At 39.5% G+C, this 21,827-nt stretch overlaps 1 protein-coding gene across 6 annotated transcripts in view; it reads left to right on the top strand.

The window, feature by feature from the left end:
* pard3bb (par-3 family cell polarity regulator beta b) overlaps positions 1–21,827 on the top strand; it is a 305,148-nt gene that overhangs the window by 96,172 nt on the left and 187,149 nt on the right. For 4 of the 6 annotated variants that reach the window (XM_036568581.1, XM_036568609.1, XM_036568600.1 and 1 more), the window contains exons 6-8: positions 5,859–5,920; positions 16,615–16,701; positions 20,971–21,096. In XM_036568581.1, the coding sequence (XP_036424474.1) occupies positions 5,859–5,920; positions 16,615–16,701; positions 20,971–21,096 (275 nt within the window). Of the gene's footprint in view, positions 1–5,858; positions 5,921–16,391; positions 16,498–16,614; positions 16,702–20,970; positions 21,097–21,827 lie in introns of those variants that run through there. The other 2 variants (XM_036568590.1, XM_036568618.1) reach the window with 2 other exon arrangements.

Here is a 21,827-nt window from a genome sequence, read left to right as displayed (position 1 = left end):
GCACACTAATATCGAAATCATTTCAGTATACGCAGAAAATTGCTCTAAAAATGATCGTCATGGGACAGATGTTCAGATTTAATCGATATTTCAAAGCAGAACATTTCCTCATAATGCTAATCCCAGTGGATCTAGTCCCAGTTTAGTTGATTTATAAATGTTTATGCATTGGCATCATATCAACATCGCCAGATATGTACAGTTGCATGAAAAAATTTAAATTTAAAAATCTCCAGGCAAATGACATGTTTTCTTTAATCTTCTACAGGGAACAAACTTAAATATGGCATTTTACTGCAAATTTTAGTCCACAATTTCTGTTTTTGTTTTTTATTTAGTTTAACATAGTGGGGAAAAAAAAAACAAAACCTTAAATGTAAAATGTGCCATAACTTTTGCCACAGGCCACAGTGCCATAACTTTTGCACAGTTTGATAGTTATTTTCTAAATTACATCCTATCTTTTGATCTTAAACTGTATTAGTGTTCGTCTAAGAGCTTTGCAGTAAAATAATGCTCCTAAGTGTGTGTGTTTGAAGGCACAACTGATTGTAGCGTGAGGAAACTGCAGGACCATGATCCAGTGAGAATATACGCAAAGTATTCTGCCCAGGTTCAAGACTGATGCGTAGCTATTAGGAGAGACAGTAAACAGTGCTGATATAGGATGTTCATTGAGGTAATTGCAATTTAATTTGGACAGTTTACTAATTTGCTACAGCTAATGTGGACATTATTGATTTCACCCTAAATTCTCAGGGTGTTTCCTGTATTTGTCCACAGCGCTCCTTGAAGAGCAATATATGGAATTTTATGTAAATTTACATCCGACTGCAGCTTTGAAATCCATTTCCGACACACTCACTCTAAACCTCCCTTTGTTATAATCAGCATCAAAGAGCTGTAGAAATTAGAGCGAATAGACCTATCTGTTTTTGTGTGCATAAAGCTGATAGCAGTGCGTTGTTTTGCGTGTGTGTGATACTCTACGTTTAAAACACATACGCCATGCATGTGTACATCAGACCTGCAGCGTGTTTGCCTTTCTTTTCGTGGCTGCATTGTGTCTGCTGTTATCTCTGTCTCTGCGGCTGTTCGGTCCTCGTTCGCTCTTGACATGTCATTCATTAGAAGGGGGTCAGCACAGGGAGATTACGCTCTGAGAGCAAATAAACCCAAAGACATGTGTTCCATCAGATCATCAGCCACCGGCTAGATTAATCCACTCCCTGCTATAATGAGTAATATCACTAAAGCACAGCTTAAACAGGCTAAGCTAATTAGCAAATGTGAGGGAATGATCTATTGCAGGCAGGAGATTCTAATTAAAATGCATTGTTGAGGTACGTTGGCGCTGGGCCTTTCCAAACGTCTCTTTTGCATTTTTGATAGTTGACGGGCCTTCTTGCCTCATTAATGAGGATGTTGGAGGGATTCTCAATCTGTATACATGTTGAAACGTGGCATCGGGTGTCATGTCGTTAATTGTTTGTGTTGTCTTCTTTATGACTGTGGGCGTCATGTCACACTGTTCATTGCTGTTCATTGCTGTTCATGGTCTTGTTTTTTCCAGGAAATATTTCATTGTAGTCATTGTAAAGCTCAATGAAGACCATGCAACAGTTTTCTTTGACATCCATGACCAATTCTCGCGCATTCAGGTGAAATGCCAGCCTTTATGGGAGAAGTCTGAAAGTGGAGTGAACGTTTAGCAGAAAGCACAATTGATTTGCATGCTGCTGTGATCGACTGTACTTTAAGAATGTGCTGAGTTATGGTTGGCTGTCTTGCTGAAAGTGCACAGGTGAGACCAATCGCCCACTCACCCTGGAAGCTTCTGATTACACATGCTGCACTTCATGCTTGCTAGTGGAACGTCTTCATTATGCCTTATGCACAGAACGCAAGAACACTGCACTGCAGCCTTCTGGAATCGAACTTCTTTATAGTGATTTTCTAGCGTTAATAGATGCATGTCCTTTACAGTGACCATTAGATGAATAAGATTAGATTGTGGATAAGAAGTAGAGCTGGATATTCTAGGTATTAAATATTTTCTTGGTGCTCACTGAATTTCTGATCAGTAATTTATTCCTAAATCTAGACTGAAGATTGACTATCTAAATTCCATACATGACATTAACACCAGCGTTATTGTGGTCAGTAGATATAAACACTAATTCAAGGTTGAAGAGAATCCCAGTTTTTGGTGTTTAATGTAAAACAATCAAAATAACAATACTCAACTCTGCTCAGAAGTGAGGTACTTTTGAATAATAGCTATTTTTCAATATTTATCTATTCTAGAGTTGGTTCTTTCTGTATTAGTTGCACTGTCTTGTTTACTCTTTTATTAAACAGTGAGTTGACACATATGGTTACCATGCACACATGGTTGCCCATGTGGAGCGGCAGCACTGCCTCCTCTTACTCACCTTCCTGCTGTTCATAATGCAATAAAATTAAGTTAAAATATTTGAGTCACAGGCAGCACGGTGGTGCAGTGGGTAGCGCCGTTGCCTCACAGCGAGAATGGCCTGGGTTCGATTCCCGGCTGGGCGACCAGGGTCGTTTCTGTGTAGAGTTTGCATGTTCTCCCCGTGTCTGCGTGGGTTTCCTCCGGGTACTCCGGTTTCCTCCCACAGTCCAAAGACATGCAGTTAAGCTAACTGGACACGCCAAATTGCCCCTAGGTGTGAGTGAGTGTGTGATTGTGTATGTCTGTCTGTCTGCCCTGCGATGGACTGGCGACCTGTCCGGGGTGTATCCTGCCTTCCACCCAATGACAGCTGGGATAGGCTCCAGCACCCCACCGCGACCCAGAAGGATAAGCGGTTTAGATGATGTATGTATGTATGTATGTATTTGAGTCACTGTAAAACTGCAACATACCAAGTAAATGATACTAAAATGCCCTTTCCTAGCTTCAAATGTCCATGTTTTAGCTAGAACATCTAAAATATTTATATTAGCCACTACTAGTTCACTAATATAACTCTGTCAAAGAGATGCTAACAAGCAATTTGACATTATACTCGCTGTTGAAGATGAATAAATAAAGGCTGCTTAATTGTTCTGACATCACTGATCTTGTTGTTGGTCCAGCAACTGGTTTCTGGTGCTCTAATCTAAGCTCATCTGAAATTTAATCTGCTCACTTAAAAAGCCTTGTTGGTGTTGTTGACTATTGTTTCTAGTAACAGATTATGAGAACCCCCAGCCTCACCAAATATCGACAATGGTGTTGAATATTGCGATACCTTTCAAAGTATTGTGTCAAAGTTAGAAATTTCAGGATCATAACAACAAACATTTACATATGCATGAATCCTTTTTCCTTTCTTGTGTGTCCTCTGTTCTTATTTCCTCATGATTGGATGAGATGTGGCAGTATCCCCTAACCTCAGAAGTTATTGCAGGTCATAACAAAAGCATGTTGTGATTTTATTTAAAATTCTTCTGTTTTGTAACATGTTGAAGAAATGGAGAAATTCTATCGAAAGTACAGGTAGGGAACATTAAATGAGTGCTATATTTTCTAATTGACACTAATTAGACACAACTATTTTCTTATGATTTGAACTTGATAGATTGTACATACAGTCTTGTTTTGCAGAAAGAAAATCATAACAAAAAACTGTAATTAATGAGGTAATTACTCAATTACATTTAGGTAATTTGACAAAATGACTAAAATAATCAGACCTCTAAGCCCTTCTCTATTTTACTCTTAGAGCATATTTCTTTTTCCCTCTTGGCCTGATCCTTTCTTTTCCTGCTCAGTGCAGGAAGGAGTTCAGGGGCATGACTTTGATTGACAGATGTTGATGGGGTCAGAGGTCAGAGGGAAGTACATCAGGGCTTTCTGCTTGCACTGACCCTTGCTACACTTCCTGTCAAAGCTGAAGGGCACCATGATGCATTGCCCCTGCTCGAGTGCGGTGACCAGCTCTATGAACAGAAACCCCACTTTCCCAACACTACGTACAGCAATTACTGACGCACACACACACACACACACACACACACATGCAGCCTTATACCGAATATGACAATTAGCATTGTACACACACACAGCACAGTCTCTGTGCTGTTACTTTACTATGTACGATAATTAATGTCACATAATGTGCACAACCTTAGACCCCCACCCTCACACAGCCTATTAAAATTACATACAGTAATTACTATTGAATTAATAAACTGATGCCTGACACGCTACACAAAAGCAATCTCTCTCTCTTTCTCTCTCTCTTGCTCACACACATACATACACATGCACATACACACACATGCATGCTTGTGTCAAACTAGTTTGACTAATTGCTGTTACACACAAATACACACCCATGCAAATAAAATAATTACTGCCACATAAATACATGCAAGCACACTAAATGTCTTTACATAATATTGCACTAAAGAGGAGTCATTATTGTTGTATTGTTGCAAAATCAAATTATTTCATAAGATCATTAAAATATAAAATATTATACACATAACAGTAATCTAAATATACATTTTTTTTTTAATATAAAATGCATAGTTCTGGTTTTAAGGTCTGATTGGCTGAGCTGCGTTTGAAACTGTTGTAAAATGTTACTGTGAACTAAAATGTAATGTTGAACTAAAACTACAATTTCCATTAAAAATAGAAGTAGAAACACCTAAAGAATATGCTACTTGAATGTCTTACAAGCTTCACATACCGTGTTTCTGGTAGATCTGCTGCAAATAGTATTAAACCTAGTGTGGTAAAAGGAATGTGTAGCACTGTTAGCTTGATGCAGATATCACACAGGAAATCACATAGAGGCAATGGAATTAGCGTTATCGTTTTAATAGTAATACAATAAGGAAAAGCTACTTATAAATAGGGATGTGTACGGGTACTCAGCTAACTGTTATAGGTGCCAGAAAATATTATTTGGATATTTGTTACTTTTCATCACAAAAAGACAAATTATGTGGACAATTCAGTGAAACACTGATTTTATATACTAACTGTGATTTTAATGTGAAAAGTTTTGCTTGTACTTCTGAGTAACTATGTTACACTATATGGCCAAAAGTGTGTGAACATCTGACAGTCACAGCTATATGAGCTTTCTGAACAACCAATTCCAAACCATGGGCACTGATATGGAGATATGTTGGTTCCTCCCCATCAAACCCGCTTTGTGCACAGGGGCACACTCATGCTGGAACAGAAAAGGGCATTGCCCAAATTCGTGCCTCAAATTTGGAAGCATATGTATGTATTTGTATGCTGTAGCATTAACATCCTTCTTTACTGGACTAAGGGGTCCATGCCCTGAAAAACAGTTCTGGACTGTTATCCCTACTCTACCAAACTTTTCTGTTGGCACTACGGATTCCGGTAGGTAGCGTTTTCCTGGCATCTACCAATCCCAGAATCATCAGTCAGACTGACATATATATCCATCGGGCAATGGGTGTGGCTAAAACCCCTGAACTCAATAAATAGGAGGGGTATCCACATACTTTTGGCCATAAATAGTGTTTGTTGTACTTTGCTACACAAGAACATGAGTGCCTTGATGTACAAGAAATAACTGAGAAAGCTGAGATAGTGGTGGAAGAATTGTTTATTTTGATTATTATTAATGATCATTTATTTCTTGAACATTTCTATATTTTGTCATATTTTGTTATTACTGTTGTACATTTCTGTATTTTATCATTATTTGCCCTCCGCTTTTGTTGATGACATTACATGGCTTATTGCTTTTTAATGTTTTTGGTGCAAGTATTGTAACTCATTTGTTTAAGATTATTAATATTAGTCTGAACAGTCGATAATGTGCACTGTGTGTATTTTGTTTTTTCTTTAACAGACAGACATGGACCAACACTTGACAGATGTGTCCAACAGCAAAGCCCCCCACTTCACTCTCAAGTAAGATCTTTGTCTGGATGTGTTTGTCTGTTTCTGTGTGAGTGTTATTGCATGTGTGTGCACGTTTTTGGACACATTTGTTTTTGTGTGTATGTGTATGCATTAGAGTGTGTGTGTGTGTATTTGTGTGTGCTGATATGTTTTCGCCTGCTGTGTTGTTTTTCAGCCTGTCCTCATATCATTAGCAGGCATTCTAATTTCCCTGCTCTTTGCTGAAAAGATCAAGGCAACATTGAACTTGCATATGAAATGATGAATCATTAAACAACTACAAAAGCACAGGGAAAGAGGGTTAACAACACAAACAAACATGTGCATAAATTGAGTGTGGGGGGGGGTATGGATGGTTAATGAGCTAGTGTGGGATTAGAGATGGCCTCTTGCTTTGCTCCTCTGAGGCCCAGCACACATCTGAGAGTCAGATCCTGAGTGTAAATCTGACCAGCACTGGATCTGATGCCTGCTGCATCACTGCCATACATGCTGCTGTCACAAGCTCATCTCACATGCAAGGGCATAATTATGAAGTTCATCCTACTTGCAAAGTCAGTAATGAAGTTTTTGTGTTCGGATTATACAGTCATGGACAGAAGACCTGTGCATATTTGTGAAGATCTACTTTAGGTCTTTTTCTGTTTGCTTTTTTTGAAAGATATAGGAGTAAATACAACACACAGCAATACTAGGGATACACAATTGCAATGTCCTAAGATCAGAATCAGCTGATTTTTGGTTTAAACGTGTAATTGGCACTCGACCAATTTATTAATTTTAATGTGCCTGCTCTGGGTTGCAGATTTATGTGGTAAAAATGTAAGTGCACTCACACTATATATAAATGCTGCTGCTACACCTATACTAAAATGTTTTTTCTTTTTCTTTTTCCCCCTTGGAATAGGCCATAAAAGTTTATGATTGGTGCATTCCAATACGATACAATGAAAATATATACCATTTATTTCAGCGTTGCTGTAGAAATGTTCGTAAAGCTTTGGAGACCTCTCTGGTGTACATGTGCAATTGCACACAACATGCAGAAGATCATTTTTTTAGTGTCGGTTGTGCTTCGGACCCCTTCCCCGAGTGGATAAATCTGATATTTGCGAGCACATTGAAAGAGTATCAAAGGATGTGACTTCTGAGGATGTTACTGAATTATGTACTATTGTCAACATATTTTCGTCAGTATATTGTTGATTTTCCTTTTGAGACCTAAACATCAAGCCAGACCTTCTCTTTGAAGAGTGCAGCAGAGTAAAGTGACAATAATACATAAAGACATATGACGTGGTCTGAGAAACCAGGCTTTACACTGTGGCTCACAGCAGCACGTGCACAATATATTTTAGCATATTTTTCTGTATAACTCTTTTTTCTCTAAAGCTGCGGTCAAACCAAACTGCTGCCTCACTTTTTTTTTTGTAGGTGTGGAGCAAAAGTCAGGCAAGTGTGAGTGGTACGGGTATGAGGTTTTTGGATGTTTTTTGGAGGGAACGTACAGTTCAGTAATGTTAGCTACTTAACTAGTGTTTTTGCAACTGTGAGTGACAAGTGACATTATGTTGAGAGAGGAGCGTTTTTCTGTTTAGTGTTTTTAGGAAACGGTTTGCCACTGCTCACCCTCTTGTTTTCTTCAGATTATGGCAGGGTTAAAGTTCACGTAGATGAATTCTAAACAGAACGACGTTTAATGCTACCAGAAGGAAATTCCTTTCTTGTGTCTTTTTGTCCTTTTCAGTTCAAGTGAGGTGGCTTTTTTGATTTTGCTTGCAATTGGTGTGAATGTGCCTTAACATTACTTTTTTCAATTTCAACAACAAAATCTTACATAGTGTAGCTTTACTTGATGGCCAATTGATTATTAACAATGAACTTCCATTGGCTGTCTGAATAGCAAAGTTTCTTGCTGTCTTTAAACAAAGACTAAAGACTTGTTTCTTTGAGACGCATTGAAATGAACATTATTTTACATTTTATTTCAATTTCAAATAATGAATTATCAAAAGGTAGTCTCTGTGAATTGTGTATCTTAGTAGCTACATTTTAGAATTGTCTGAATCTGGCAGAATCTTTCTGTCCGTGTCTCAAAGACGCTGCTAATGATGTTGTTGTCATTGTCTAGTCAGTTTTTTTGTTCTTTTTTTCATTTCACTCCATTGTAAAAGTGTGTATGATGCAAGTAACAGTTACCAACAGTTCACAGCCTAATTGATGACGAAGAGTAAATTCCAAAGGTTAAGAAAAATCCAGATTCACCTACCATAGACCAATGAATGTGGGCCTACCTCCACCATGATGAAAAGAAACATCCATGTCCATCTTTTAGGTCAGGGAGTAGTATTTATGATAATTCCTCTAAGCACATGAAGGCAGCAACAGTACAGATATGAATATGTTGTGTTACTGGAGAACAGCAGGCTGTGCAAGCACTGCTGTTACAACATGGCACATCCACATTATTAACAATGAGAAATAATCACATCAGATTGGATGGAAGATGTGATTACCTTGCTTTGGCCATGTAATCAAAGCTGTCTCTAGGAGTGATTTTGTGCATCAGCCCACATCCACCTGAGACAGTTTTCAGAAGGAGAAAGAAAAAAAAAAGTGCAACTGTCTAAGTGTAGTCCACAGGGCCACTATGGAGAACTGATAGGGTCATCTCCCTGCTGACTGACCCCAGCTCTGTGCCACATGCAGCACGTCTCACCATGGCAACCTGCTGTTCTACTCCTCCTCCCCACCAGTCTAATGTCTAATTCTTCACACAGCCAGCAAACGACCCTTGAAATTGAGAGGAAGAAATGAATTATCACAGCTACTTGAAATATAGAAATTGAAAGCCATATGTGTGACCTGCTGCTCGCTAATGGCAGGCCTATAGGAATGTGTAAAGTATAAACGGTCTGCTGCTCCTCAGCAATTTAAAATGTTGGCCAAAAAATAAATAAATAATAATAAAGAGTGTCATAAAGAGTGAGAGTGTGTAGCAAGTGCACATACGCAGTGTGCACATCTTGGTGTAATGGAGGCAAGCACACATACAGAAATGAAATGAACGACCTGGGGTAGTGATAAGGGCAATTCATGTTGCAATTTTTTTTCTTGGTTTTATTTTTCTGTTAGATTTATTTTTAACAGCAAATTCAGCATGCACCATGCTGAGCCAGTAATTTACTGGAGCTTTTTGCCTCCAGCCTGAAGCTGAAAGAGCAATTCTTACTGTGTTTCCATATTTGGACTTTTTCTTTATTTTTTATTTTTTTTTTTTAACTCCCTCTAATATAGACACTACTTTTGTCCCACATGCTGAACACCAGAGGCCTGAAACCCACCTACACTTGTTGTAATTGCAGTATGATTATAATTAGTGCTGTGTGGTATTTATAAAATTCAGTATCTTGATATTTTTCAAAGATGTTGTACCATCTGGTAGTCTAGCTTGTTTGAATTGGACTGTATTAATATGGTTTCCTATAAAATTACACCAAATAATTTATTTCTACTGGCCTGTCAACAGAGACATCAGTATTTTATGTAATAAAACGTTATAATTGATTTAATGCGTATTATCTATCAGTATTGCTAAAACCAGTAATAATCGGTTTTGCTGTGTGACACCAGCACTGGTATACCGGTATTTTTCATTGCACAGGCCTGGGTGTCTTCAGTCATGTCATATGTGCAGCAGTTGCAATTAGCAGCACTGTTTCATTGTAGTGCAGTGACTAACAGGTGAAAGTCAGCACAGAGTTTACTTTGTCGACCTTAGCTGGCTTTACGAAGCTTGTAGGTCTGGACACAAGGCTGTAAGCCTGAGGTTAAGGCCTGGTGGAGCTCATCTGGGATGGTAGCTGTGGGGTAGCGATAAGCAATAAGCGTTGGCACACCAGTAGAGGAATGATGGCAGTGAACATTATAGACCAGCCAAGGTTACAGAGCCGAGTGTATGTGCCTGAGTCAGCGACATTACTGTTTATATATAAACAACGTCTGATCTTTCTTGCCCCTCAGTCACCCCTCATTGTTCACATCTCTCCATATCTGCTTCACTTTTTCCTCCTCAGCTCCTTTGTCTGTCTGGTCTCCATGACCACCCTCCTTCTCTCTCTCTCTCTCTCTCTCTCTCTCTCTCTCTCTCTCTCTCTCTCTCTTTCAGTTTATTCAGTGTTTCAGTACTTTGCAGTTGCTTTCATTATTGCAGTTTCTTTCACTATTATTTGTTTTTTTAATTTTTCATAATCTTTCTGTTGTCTTTCTGCCTTTCTGTCTTTCTTTCTTTCTTTTTTAAGTTTTGATTTCTTTTTTACTCTGCTGTAGTCTCTTGCAATCTTTGTCTCTTCCTCTCTTTCTACTTCTCTTATTTGTTTCTCTTTCTCTGTCTCTTTTACTGTCTTTGTTCTCTCTTTCTCTCTCTCTCTCTCTCTTTCTCTCTCTCTCTCTCTCTCTCTCTCTCTCTCTGGGCCATAGGGTGTGCTCTCTCTTATCTACTGCTCTTTTGTGGTGCTGACAGACTGCTGTCAAAGCCCTGAAGCCTCTTTCACACTGACACTCGTTTATCATCCTCCTCTCATCACCCTCTCTGCCAATCACACACATACTGATAAACATCCTCTATATCAGAGAGGGAGAGAGAGTTAAGCCCTAACCTCCACTAGCTTCTAGCCCCCCTCCGGCGCCTAAAGCTCAGACAGTTTGCTCAGCCGACTTTGATGGAATCGGGGGGATATGTTTCAGACGTGCCGCTTTAATTTTGTTTTAGATTAACTCTGATACGAAAGATTTGCCTTTTTCTTGACTCTTCTTAGATAAAACTTGGATGCATAAGACTTTGTAATGGAAGTAGAAGAAGCTTTCTCGAAATCAATTAATCCCAACCTGTTCTGGAGTGAAAAGTAATAGAAGCAATGAAAAGATCTGGCTCTGGTAATCTGGGCCTGTGTTAGAGTGGATTAAAGCTGTATTGTGGTAGCATCAGTGTGGAGCCGGATCAATACTCCTGTGTGGTGATGGGCAGTGTGTGTGTGTGTAAGTGCCTATTCTGAGTGTGGCACTCTGAGTGACAGCAGAGTACACAGCAGAGAGAAGCTTATGCCCTCTTACAGAATCAGAGTCAATCAGGAGGGCGGAGATGCCAGGCCTGGGCCTAATTACCCCTGTATGAGGAAATGAATCAGCTCGACTTAGCCTTGTATCTGTAAGCTCTGTTCTTTATCTTGGACTGTGAGAGAAGTTTAAAAAGGAAAGTAGCTATTGAGGGATTACTTTTCACCTGTTCCCTCCTGAAATTTGATTCAGTTTTAAAATATTGGCGTGTCATTCTGGGCTGATGCCAATATTCAGTACTCTTCATGTACATATCTATTGATGCTGATGTCAATACATACACATTCATGAAGTGTAAAAAAAAAATGGGATTAAGTACACCAGAATCAGCACAACAGAGAAACATAACATTTTTTGTAGAGAGTTACAAATTCATAAAATGGAGTTTAGCATTATAACCCAGCACGGTCTGAACATTATGCTTTTATGGTAAATTCATCATCAAATATCGATTTACATTATTGGTCAAACCTAAGCATTAGTCCAAAGTGGAACCATTTTATTTTTAAACAATTAACTGTTTTAAACAGTTTACCATGATTAAGATGTGACTAATTTCATTGTGCATACCCTTTATTTATTAAGCCATTCTATCTAGTGTAGTTATCTTATTCCATTAGCAGATAATTTAGCTTGTTTCAGGAAATAACACAGTCATTGATCTGGTGCCTTTAATTTTTTAAACATTTATCTGCTGATGCCTATTTGATTATAGTAGAATTACCTTGTCCATTGGCAAATAATTTTGCTACTTTCAAAAAAATAATGCAGAAAATTGGCTTCTTTCATGAAATAATGCAGATAATTTTGCTTATTTTAAGAAATAATGCAGTCATCTGTCTGATGACAATGCCGACATCATGCATCTCTATTTATTTTCATGTAATCATATATTTACATTTGCTTGCCGTTGGCTTGTTGAGAGACCTGCTGAATTTATTTTCTAGCCACAAAATGCTTCTATCCTGGTTTTGAATTGGAATAGCTAAAAGGGGTTTGTTGGTAAACATGTTAGTTGATGTGATTATAAGGAACCTAATAAATAATCTTCTTGGTTAACCTGTAGCAGATGCTGTTTTTCTTTTGTTTAGTTTTTAGTCAGGTTGATCTTGTGATACTGTACTTAAGTGTACTAATCTTTAGCACATCGACTATATGTCAAGAGCTTTGTTGACACCTTCTCATCCATCATTTCTTCTGAATCAAAGATATTAATAAGGAGTCTGTCTCCCCTTAGCTGCACTAACAACCTCTACTCATCTGGGAAGCCTTTATTCTAGATTTACTGTGAAGGCTTGACTGCATTTAGTCACAAGAGCATTTTTGAGGTCAGGTACTGATGTTGGATGCTTAGTTCTGGCTCACTCCAACTCATCCCAAAGGCACTTGACAGTGCTCAATCACTCCATAGAATGCACTGCAGCACAGCCCAAAGCTGGCGGTCTTTATATCCCTCTGGTCGATGCTTCGCATTGGATGACTTGAGGTTCGTGTGGCTTCTAAAGAGTGTCCCGTTCTACTGGCAGTTCTTTTCTTTAGAGATTTTACTCTTAAGCTATGTATGCACAATTGAACGCCTTTGTGAGCAGTGTCTGAATACTTTTGGACAGTGTATGTACATAAGCGTTGTTATCTGTGCGAGTGTTGACTTGGATTTATCTGCATGGCTTGTGAGTGACTGGATGCCTCATGAGTGACTGAATGAAAGGTTGCCTTAGTGAATAAGATGATAATTTGAGCTGTCTGGGAGGAGTGCAGACAGAATTACTCAGGCAGGCTTACTTACACATACACACACACGCAGTCGGTGCCCCTCTCCACATGCCTCCTCTAATACTCACTGTAGTCCGTTCCTCATAATACCGAGCCGAATCCTCATGCATAATAGCAGCCACATAAAGAAACAGCAACTGTATTCAAATAGCTCTCTATTCAGAGCAGAAGTGGCTGCTAATTCTGCTCCATCTCCTCTAAAGAAGCTCCGTATTCAGACTGTCCGCACTAAAAAAGAGCATATCTTCATCTGAGCCACCACGCTTTGTTGTCTTTATTTTGTTTCTCTTGAGGAAATCTAAGAGAGCTCAGCACTTTGAAGGTGCTGGTTTATGCTAGAGAAACATAGTGAGTGTAATGTGCTCTCTTTCATTGCAGCCTGTCTTTTATTTATGTCTTTTTTGTGGGTTTTGTGAAGGACGAAGCAGGTAAATAAAGAGGACACCTGTGCCTGTGCTTCCATGCTCTCTTCCTCCCTCTCTCTCTTGTTCTATCCCTCCCTTTCACGCCATCATCCTTTCATCCACCGTGCTTCATTTCTGAATGAGCGTGGCAGGGCTTCCTCATAGCCCATTTGTTTGTCCATTAATGCAGGCTGTCTAAAGCGGAGAGAAAATGAGAGCAAGAGCAGAAATGGAAGTGAAGTGTGAGCACTATGAGACGGGAGTTGGTTAAGAGAGATAGAAAGCAGAGAGACAGAGAGACCACAGTAGCGGGTGTGAGGGGTTATTTATTCTATTTTCTTCCTCATTTTAATGCATGTGATTTTCATTAAGCCTGCCTAATTAATTCTGGGCCTATTTTGCTCCTCCTCAAGGAGCTCTTCTCTTTGATATGTGTTATTTGGTCTGGCCTTGATTAATGGGAAGTTTTGGTGAGTTGATGAAACTGCGCACTGCAGTGAGCTCTGACTACCAGAACCCTACTTTACAGCTCTTCAGACTTTTGCTCTGGTTTGTTTTTCTGCTTTTCTGTTATTCTCTCACTCACTCTCTCTCTCTCTCTCTCTCTCTGCTTTCTTCTTCCTCTTTTCCAGTAACTCTCACTTACTCTCTCTTTTGTTCAGACCACATTAAAAGTTTCAAAAACTTGGATACATGTCACTGTTTTCTGAACAAAACCTCATATCTCCAAAATGAGAACTTTTCGGAATACTTAATTTTAATGTAAATCAGTGTAATCAGACCTTTTACCAAGTTATTTTAGGTCATTTCCATTGGCCCATTCATCACACACGCAATGTAAAGAGCCACAGACATTTTCAAATTATGACAAAAACTAAAAATTGACAAAAATGGAAAAATGGGGCTTTGTTCAGACAGCAATGATATAAAAATAAAGAAGAAAAAATGTCAATTATCAGTTAATAAAGTACAAAATAATAAAACAAAACGTGTTTGGTACATGGATGTGGCATATAACAAGAGAGGAAAAAGTTCATTATCAAATATATTTATGTAATTAAGAACGAGATAAAAAGCCCACCATTACATATATGTGTTTACAGTAAAATAGTAAGTTTTAAAAATAAAACCAATAACACACAAGATAAAAAAAAGCAATAAAAATAAAGTAAAATACATTAGAAATAAAGTCTAAAGAAATTAACTTTGGTGTGCATTATACATTTAAATAAAAGCTAAATGAAAATATTTTCAGATGTTTCTTTTTCCTCTCTTTGTACTGTATACAAAGCACTCAGCCAGTCCCCCACACGCTCACAAAACACAGCATTCAGACAATTAGAGGGCCGTGCCGATTACAGAAAAGAGAAGGAAAACGGCGATAGAGAGAGGAAGAGGAAGGTCAGAACAGGATTAATGACTTCAGAGGCAGTGTGTGAGTGTGCATGTGTGTGTGGTCAGCCTGATAAACTCATTAACACCACACGGCAGGCAAATGATTGCGCTGAACGTCCGTTTCGGAGTGTTAGAGGAAACAGCCTGAGGAAAGGTGAGCTGATCCAAGCATTCTTTCAGTCTGGCCTGAGCCTGTGCCTCAGCTTCGGCATTCCCCCTCAGGCCTGCCTGTCTCACACACTGCTCACTCTGAGTCACACAGATTCACTGTGGCACACTGAGAGAGGAGGACACGCTTCAGGAGCTCAACATGTTCCCTGACCTGAACCTGAGTGGGAAGTTTACTAAGTACTGATGTTGTCCCATGATACGGATTTTCCCATTTTGTGAATTTTGGGATAAGCCAAAACAGCCCCACCTCCAAGTGAAATTTATCATGAACTTAAAGTAATTCTTATGAAGCCAAAAAAAAATCACAATTAATAAAAATAGATGGTGTTGGTTCTAAAATCTGATTGGCTAAGTCCCGTTCGAAGCTGTTGTTAAATACTTGATACACACGGCTACACTACATAGTACTATGGAAGAGTCAAAGACCGCCCTTCATTTATTTAATTTCCAGTCAAAACGACCAGTAATTACAAGTTATTAATTTTTCAGCACCAAGGAAGAAAACAAACACAAAATTGCATAAAATCCTTAGCAAAATATATTACATTTCACATTATTTACTATGGCCACTGTTTGTATTAATTTCAGCTTTTTACTTTTAGGGAAACCTGCTTTTAGTTTTTCAAAGAAATCTGCAGAAATTGTCTACATTTTCAAAGTTCAAAGCATGTTTTTTTTGCTTTTAATAATCTAAGAATATGGAAGCGCATCAGTATCAAAATTAAAATGAAAATGTAATATGTAAAATGCCATTGGATTTATGTGTTTGCATTTAAATTTCCCACTCATTTATGCAGTATTGAGCTCAAAATGAAAATTCAAATAGACAAGTTGGAAAGACCATGGAAAATGAAATTGCAGTCTGACTGAATGCATTTCAAAGGCATTTTGACACAGAATGAGCGCAGTAGGGCGAGGCACGTAATTGCAGAGAGGAGAGGCGCTGTTTCCCATTTACATTTGAATTTTGCCATCTTTCTTGCTTGGTATTCTCTTTGATAATGCAATTTATATGTATTATTAGAGAGATTTAGACACAATTAATTCATAATCACATTAAGCATAAATATCTGGAAATACATTTTAATTTAAATAAAGCTGCTAATAAAGCATCTACATCTGTGTAAATGAAATGTCAATATTAATATACCAAATGGCAAATTAAAATAGCAGTACTGAATTAGAATTTTCATTTTGAGCACAACATTGTATGTATGAGTGGGAAATTTAGATGCAAACATACAAGCACATTGTTATTTTACAGAGAATTATGCTTCCATACAAGTAATCCCTATTACAATTTCAGACTCATCAATCCATAAAACCTTACTCCACATCTCAGATGTCTATTTCACATCAAGGCTGTAAGTTTCCCTTTAGTAGCTCTATCTCTGTCTGTCTCCAGTCTTACAGGCATTAGATGGTTTTAAAGTGCTGAGGGTGTTTTAAGGTGAACAGTGTTAGAGCTACAGGCTGTTCTGTCCACAGTTACCTACATCAAGCCTTTTATTTTCCCTCTCCTGCTGTGCTATCTCGGCCCATGCCAAGAACATTAACCGCTGAGACAGGGAAAGGCAGGGGAAAAAAGACTGAAAACGAGGCCAAAAGGTAGAGATCATGGAAAGAGTTGGTGTGGGGAGGACAGGGAGTTTAGAGGCTGGAGTTCAGACACATGGACAGAGGCGCTGAGCTGCATGTTAGCAGCAGAAAACTCAGACAGGGGACACTGTGAGTTGGCACTTATGGTTCTGTTTTCTGTGTTGTCAGTTTTTAAAGTATAAAGTGTTTATATATTTGCTCTCTTTGTGTGTATGTGTGTGTATGTGTGTGTGTATCCTTGTATAGCAGCCTGACAAAGACGGTGGAGATTTCAGGAGAACATGGGCCGCTCGGGATCCACGTGGTGCCCTACTGCTCTTCGCTGAGTGGAAGGTTGGAATGCATCTCTCTCTGTTACTCACTCTCTCCCTCTCTCTCTCTCTGTCTTTTTCTCTCTCTCTCTCTCTCTCTCTCTCTCTCTCTCTCTCTCTCCCTCCCCACACTCTTTCCCTCCTACACTCTCTCCTTCCTTCTCTTCATACACACACTCTACCTCTCTCTTTCTCTCTTCCACATTCTTTCTCTAACCAACTCTCTCTCTTCCACATATTCACCCTCCCTCTCTCTCTCCACACACACTCACTCTCTTTTTCTCCACATACACACACCACAGCTCTCTCTTCCACATACTCTCTCTCTCTTATATACACTTTCTCTCCCACATACAAACTCTTTGTCCCTCTCTATGTCCACATACACACTCACTATCTCTCTCTGTCCATCTCTTTCTGTCTTCCACATTGACTTTCTCCCCGTCATGTACACTGTCTCTGTTTTCCCCTTTCTCTCTCGCCCTCTGTCTCCCTCTCTGTCCATGCAGTCTCTCTCTCTCTCTCTCTCTCTCTCTCTCTCTGTCTCTGTCTCTGTCTCTGTCTCTCTGTCCCCACATACACAAACTCTTCCACACTATAGCACACCATACTATTCCTCCCTCCCTGCCCCCTTTTTTCTGTTCATTGTTTTTGTTCATTTTGTCCTCTTTGTCTCCAAATGTGCAAATTTAAATTCAGTGCTGCTGTGTGTGAGTGGTCACCCGTGTTTTTAGTTTTTGCCCTGGTGGGTGATCCTGTAAAGAGTGAGAGAAGTTAAGATGGAGAAATAGACAGAGTGAATCTGAATTTGGGGGCTTTTCTGATCTGGCTAGTTTACCCCACTTTCGCAGCTTGCTGCAGGTATAAATCAGCCCTGTTTAAAGCTGCAGGCCTCTTTGAAGGGTTGCTGGTGCAGGGGTTCAGGCCGCTGAGCCTGGCTCAGAAAAACTCATTAAGACAGGGGGAAATGAGGGGTTAAAAGTTAAGTACAGGGGGCTAGAGGAGTCGGGCAGATCCCCGCTGCTGGTACGAGTGGAATTTTGAGAAGGGGCATGTGTAGTTCATATTGTTCCACTCTTACTCATATTGTGGAGAGCAGTGCAGGTTCTTTTTTGAAATTAGCTAATGAAATTTTATCTTAGCATGACAAAGTCTAGTTACAAATTTACAGCAAATCTTCAATGCAGTCATGTGTATAAGTCAGGAAATACTATCGTTACGATGACTGATGTTAGATTGTTAAGTAGTGGCTTTCAAGGTGGAAGTCGAAGGTAACATGAATCTTGTGTACACCCATTGATCTAATATAGTGGTTCTCAATCCAGTCCTTAGTACCACCTGAGCGTCCACGTTTTGCTTGATCTTAACTCCCAATACATAGGAATAGAGCAAAAAAGGGCCCCGAGGACCAGTTTGGGAAACGTTGGTCTAGTAGATATTGGTAATTGTGTTATTGATATTATATTATCAGTTTAACATTAAGTGTCTTACAAATGTTTAGATGGTTTGACTCACCCTGTTTAAAGATGCTCTTGATAATCCACAGGATGTATGCGTGTCATACTGGCAGTGTTGTCTAATAAGCATGCCGGTTTACCCCATTTCTCTCAGAGAGGATTCACACACTGAAATTGATTCATCACAGCAAGTCACATGGGAAACGATGATGGCACAGGCCTCTTTAAAAAGACATATTTGTCCCTAAAGGGATCTATTTTTTCTCTTTGTCCCCCCCTCTCTATCCCTCCATCCCAAAGGGCCCATATGTTTTCTTTAGTCATGCCCACTACCCTCTCTCCCAAGGTTAGAGGTCACTCCAGCCCAAAGAGCTGTCAATAATATCCCCAAATATTGAGTAGAGCACTAATGTAAATAGACCTTTTTCCTAATTCTGCGTGTCTGGAGCATAGTTGGGCGGATCTGTTGGTGGATCAGAAAGCTGGATACCGCTGGAGAGGACAGAAACTGACCCTTGACACCAACACAATGCTAATATATTCCAGATAGACCCGCATTTACACGCAAAATGCCACTGTGCTGATGTGAAGTTTAAAAGGCTATGCTATTGTTTTTCCTCCCTATTTAGGCAACTGGTTTTGTTTAGCTGAGAGGTGATAACGGAGGGAAATGATACGATTGTGGAGCTGCCTTTGTTTGCCTTTTCAGTGAGCACAGACTCCGTTTGTTGGCTTTGTTCGTCTGAATTCCATGAACTTTCATTTACAAACAGTTTTTTTAAAATTGGAATCTTGTTTCTCACTCTTAGGAGAGGAAATGGATTGCGTTAAATTGCTGTGTGTGAGATGTGCATGCATGTGTGTGCCTTTTGTTGCAAGTATGTGTGAAATAAGCACACACAGACACTGTATGGCTTTTTAAAACAGCTGCTGTCTGAGAGTTGCCCATTATAATGTGTTTTACTGTGCTATGGGGTTATAAGCAAACCTCCTGCTGTGTATTCACACAGGCCTTCAGAAATGCCTGCATTGGTGGAAACACAGAATTCCAGACCAGTGCATATAACATGGCCTCTAAAGTCTGTTTATACTGGTAGCTCCCAGGCACCTCCAGGCAGTTGTTTTAAGAGAAGCAAGACCAGGCTCTTATCTGTTTTGTTGCATTTTAGCTGCAATATTGAAGACAATGAATGTGTGTCAATTTTGCCTTTTCAATTTGCTGTCATTAATGAGAAACATTGGAAACATTCTGTCAACATCGAAGGTTTGGATTTAAAGGCAAAAATAATACTATAATTTGTTTTCTTTGGTATTATGGTCATTACACTCACAGCTCACTAGCTGAACCATCTTTTTTTAATGTTCTGGGGTTCAACCACTATATTGGTTGTCTGATATTATAAAACCCTGTCATGTGGGAGCTGAGATGACTGAAAGATGACTAAGGGCAAAAATCCATTACAGTAGTGGTCACCCTTTTTGGTCCCTGAGATCTACCTTCCTGTGGAGTCTAGTTCCAACCAAAATTTGCTACACCTGCTCCATTCAAATGACATCTACAGAAGTCTTTGATTGGCTGGATCAGATGCATTGGAGTTGGGTAAGGAGAAAGCAGCAAGTTAGTTGCAGGTTGGAGGACAGTTAGTGCCCAATGTATTACAGTAACACAAGCTGAACTGGTCCATTTTAACACGAAACACCATCATGATTAAAATAACATGTAAATAGCATCCACACTTGGCCTTCAGCATGGTAAGGACAATTAGGAACCATGTTTTGGTTCATAAAACCTGACAAATGTTATAATTAGACCTCAGGGGAAAATAGAAAGTACAAGAAAAACATAAGATACAGGCCCTTTAATAAATGTGAACTGGGAGCTGACAAACATATTTGATAATTCACAACTGACTTACAGGCTCATAAGTCAGTCAAGCACTGTTTCACCAAAGCTATTGGAGTCTGTTTAATTTTTGACAATATTAATAAATTGATTTAATTCATTAAAATCAGTACTGACATCGGTCACAAAATGTTCCTGTTCAGGCCCTAGGATATACAGACACCACTCTTTCTCGTATCTCTTCTCTTTCACTCCCTTTTTTTCTCCATTACACTTTCTCATCACCTCCTGTTCCTCCCCAACAAGCACGCACATACTCTTGAGCCCCCACTCTGTTGAGTTATCACCTCTGTGGCTGCATCATCGTGTTGTGTTAGTTGGAAACAGTTTCATTTGAGCTCAGACACAATGAGCTATTGTCATTGTTTCTCTCTTTCCACCTGCCTCTGCTGGAGGAGAGAGTTCTGTTCCTTCCATCCGGCGCAGTGTGTGTGAGGGCAGTGCTGGGCAGTGATATAATGTATTAGTTAGGATGGAGTGAGAGTTAATGGACTTTTGTGTTGTTAGTGAGGGAGGATGCTGAAGGACAGGCTTAAGACTGTGCAGTACGAATGCAGTCTTCTGGGTTCAGCTCTGCTGCAGCTGCTGTTGGCTTTCTCTTCGTTTTATTTCTCCTGTCTGATAGGCTTTATCACAGCTCAGCAGAGCTCCACTGCCATGCTTTTGTGGAACGGTTTGTGTGTTTATGCCGACACCTAGTTGGGAAGGGAAAGTAAGTTTACAGAGTTTTGTGTAACTCAGTCACACACTATAAGTGTGGTTCACATCCTTTACTTAGGCCTTAACTTCATTTGCAGTAGCTAAATTTATCATGTTTTCATTTGTGTTCTGGACACAGAACAGACAGCTGCTCTCTATTAGAGAGGCAGAATACAGTGTTACACGTTGACTTGTGCTCCTCTTCTGCTATGATTGTGTTTGTGTGTCTCAGGGCTTTGGGTCTGCACATCAGGGGTGTGGAGGAAAACAGTCGCTCCAAAAAAGAGGGTATCTTCCAGGACGACGAGTGCATCGTCAAAATAAATGACAATGAGCTGATGGACAAGACCTTCTCGCAGTGAGTTTCCTTCTTTCTTATAGTACCACCACTAAAGTCTTTTCACAGTGAGTGTCCTCCTTGCTCATAGTACACCATTAACATGCACACAAACTGCTGCTAATACCAGGATCTTTCACTGAAGTCCTGAATCCTGCACTGAACCACTCTCTGTGAATTGGTCACCCCTTCTTTTTTCTTTTTTTCTTTCTCTTCAACTCTATTTTCTGTCTCTCCATCAAAAATGTTGGTACAGGTAAATGTTTACCACTGTGCTGCATCACCTCTACTTTTAACAACACTATGAAAGCGTTTGAGAACTGAGGAGACCAATTGCTTTAGTTTTGAAAGTGAAATGTTTTCCCATTCTTATTTGGTACAGAAATTTAGCTACTCAACACTTTGGAGTGTCCATTGTCATATTTTTCGTTTCATAATGCACCAAATCTTGCAGGCAGGCCAGTTTAGCACCCGGACTCTTTTAGTACAGAGTCATGCTGTTGTAATACATGCAGGACGTGGTTTGGCATTGTCTTGCTAAAATAATCAAGTCCTTCCCTGAAAAAGACGTCATCTGGATGGCAGCATACCTATATATATTATTCAGCATTAATGGTGCCTTCACAGATGTGCAAGTCACCCATGCCATGTGCACTAATACACTCACATACCATCACAGATGCTAGCTTTTGAACTGTGCACTGATAAGTCGTATGGTCACTCTCCTCTTGAGCCCAGAGGACACAGCGTCC

Source organism: Colossoma macropomum, unplaced genomic scaffold (assembly GCF_904425465.1).
Source record: "Colossoma macropomum unplaced genomic scaffold, Colossoma_macropomum, whole genome shotgun sequence".
Lineage (NCBI taxonomy): Eukaryota > Metazoa > Chordata > Actinopteri > Characiformes > Serrasalmidae > Colossoma > Colossoma macropomum.
This window is presented reverse-complemented; position numbering and strand designations above follow the sequence as displayed.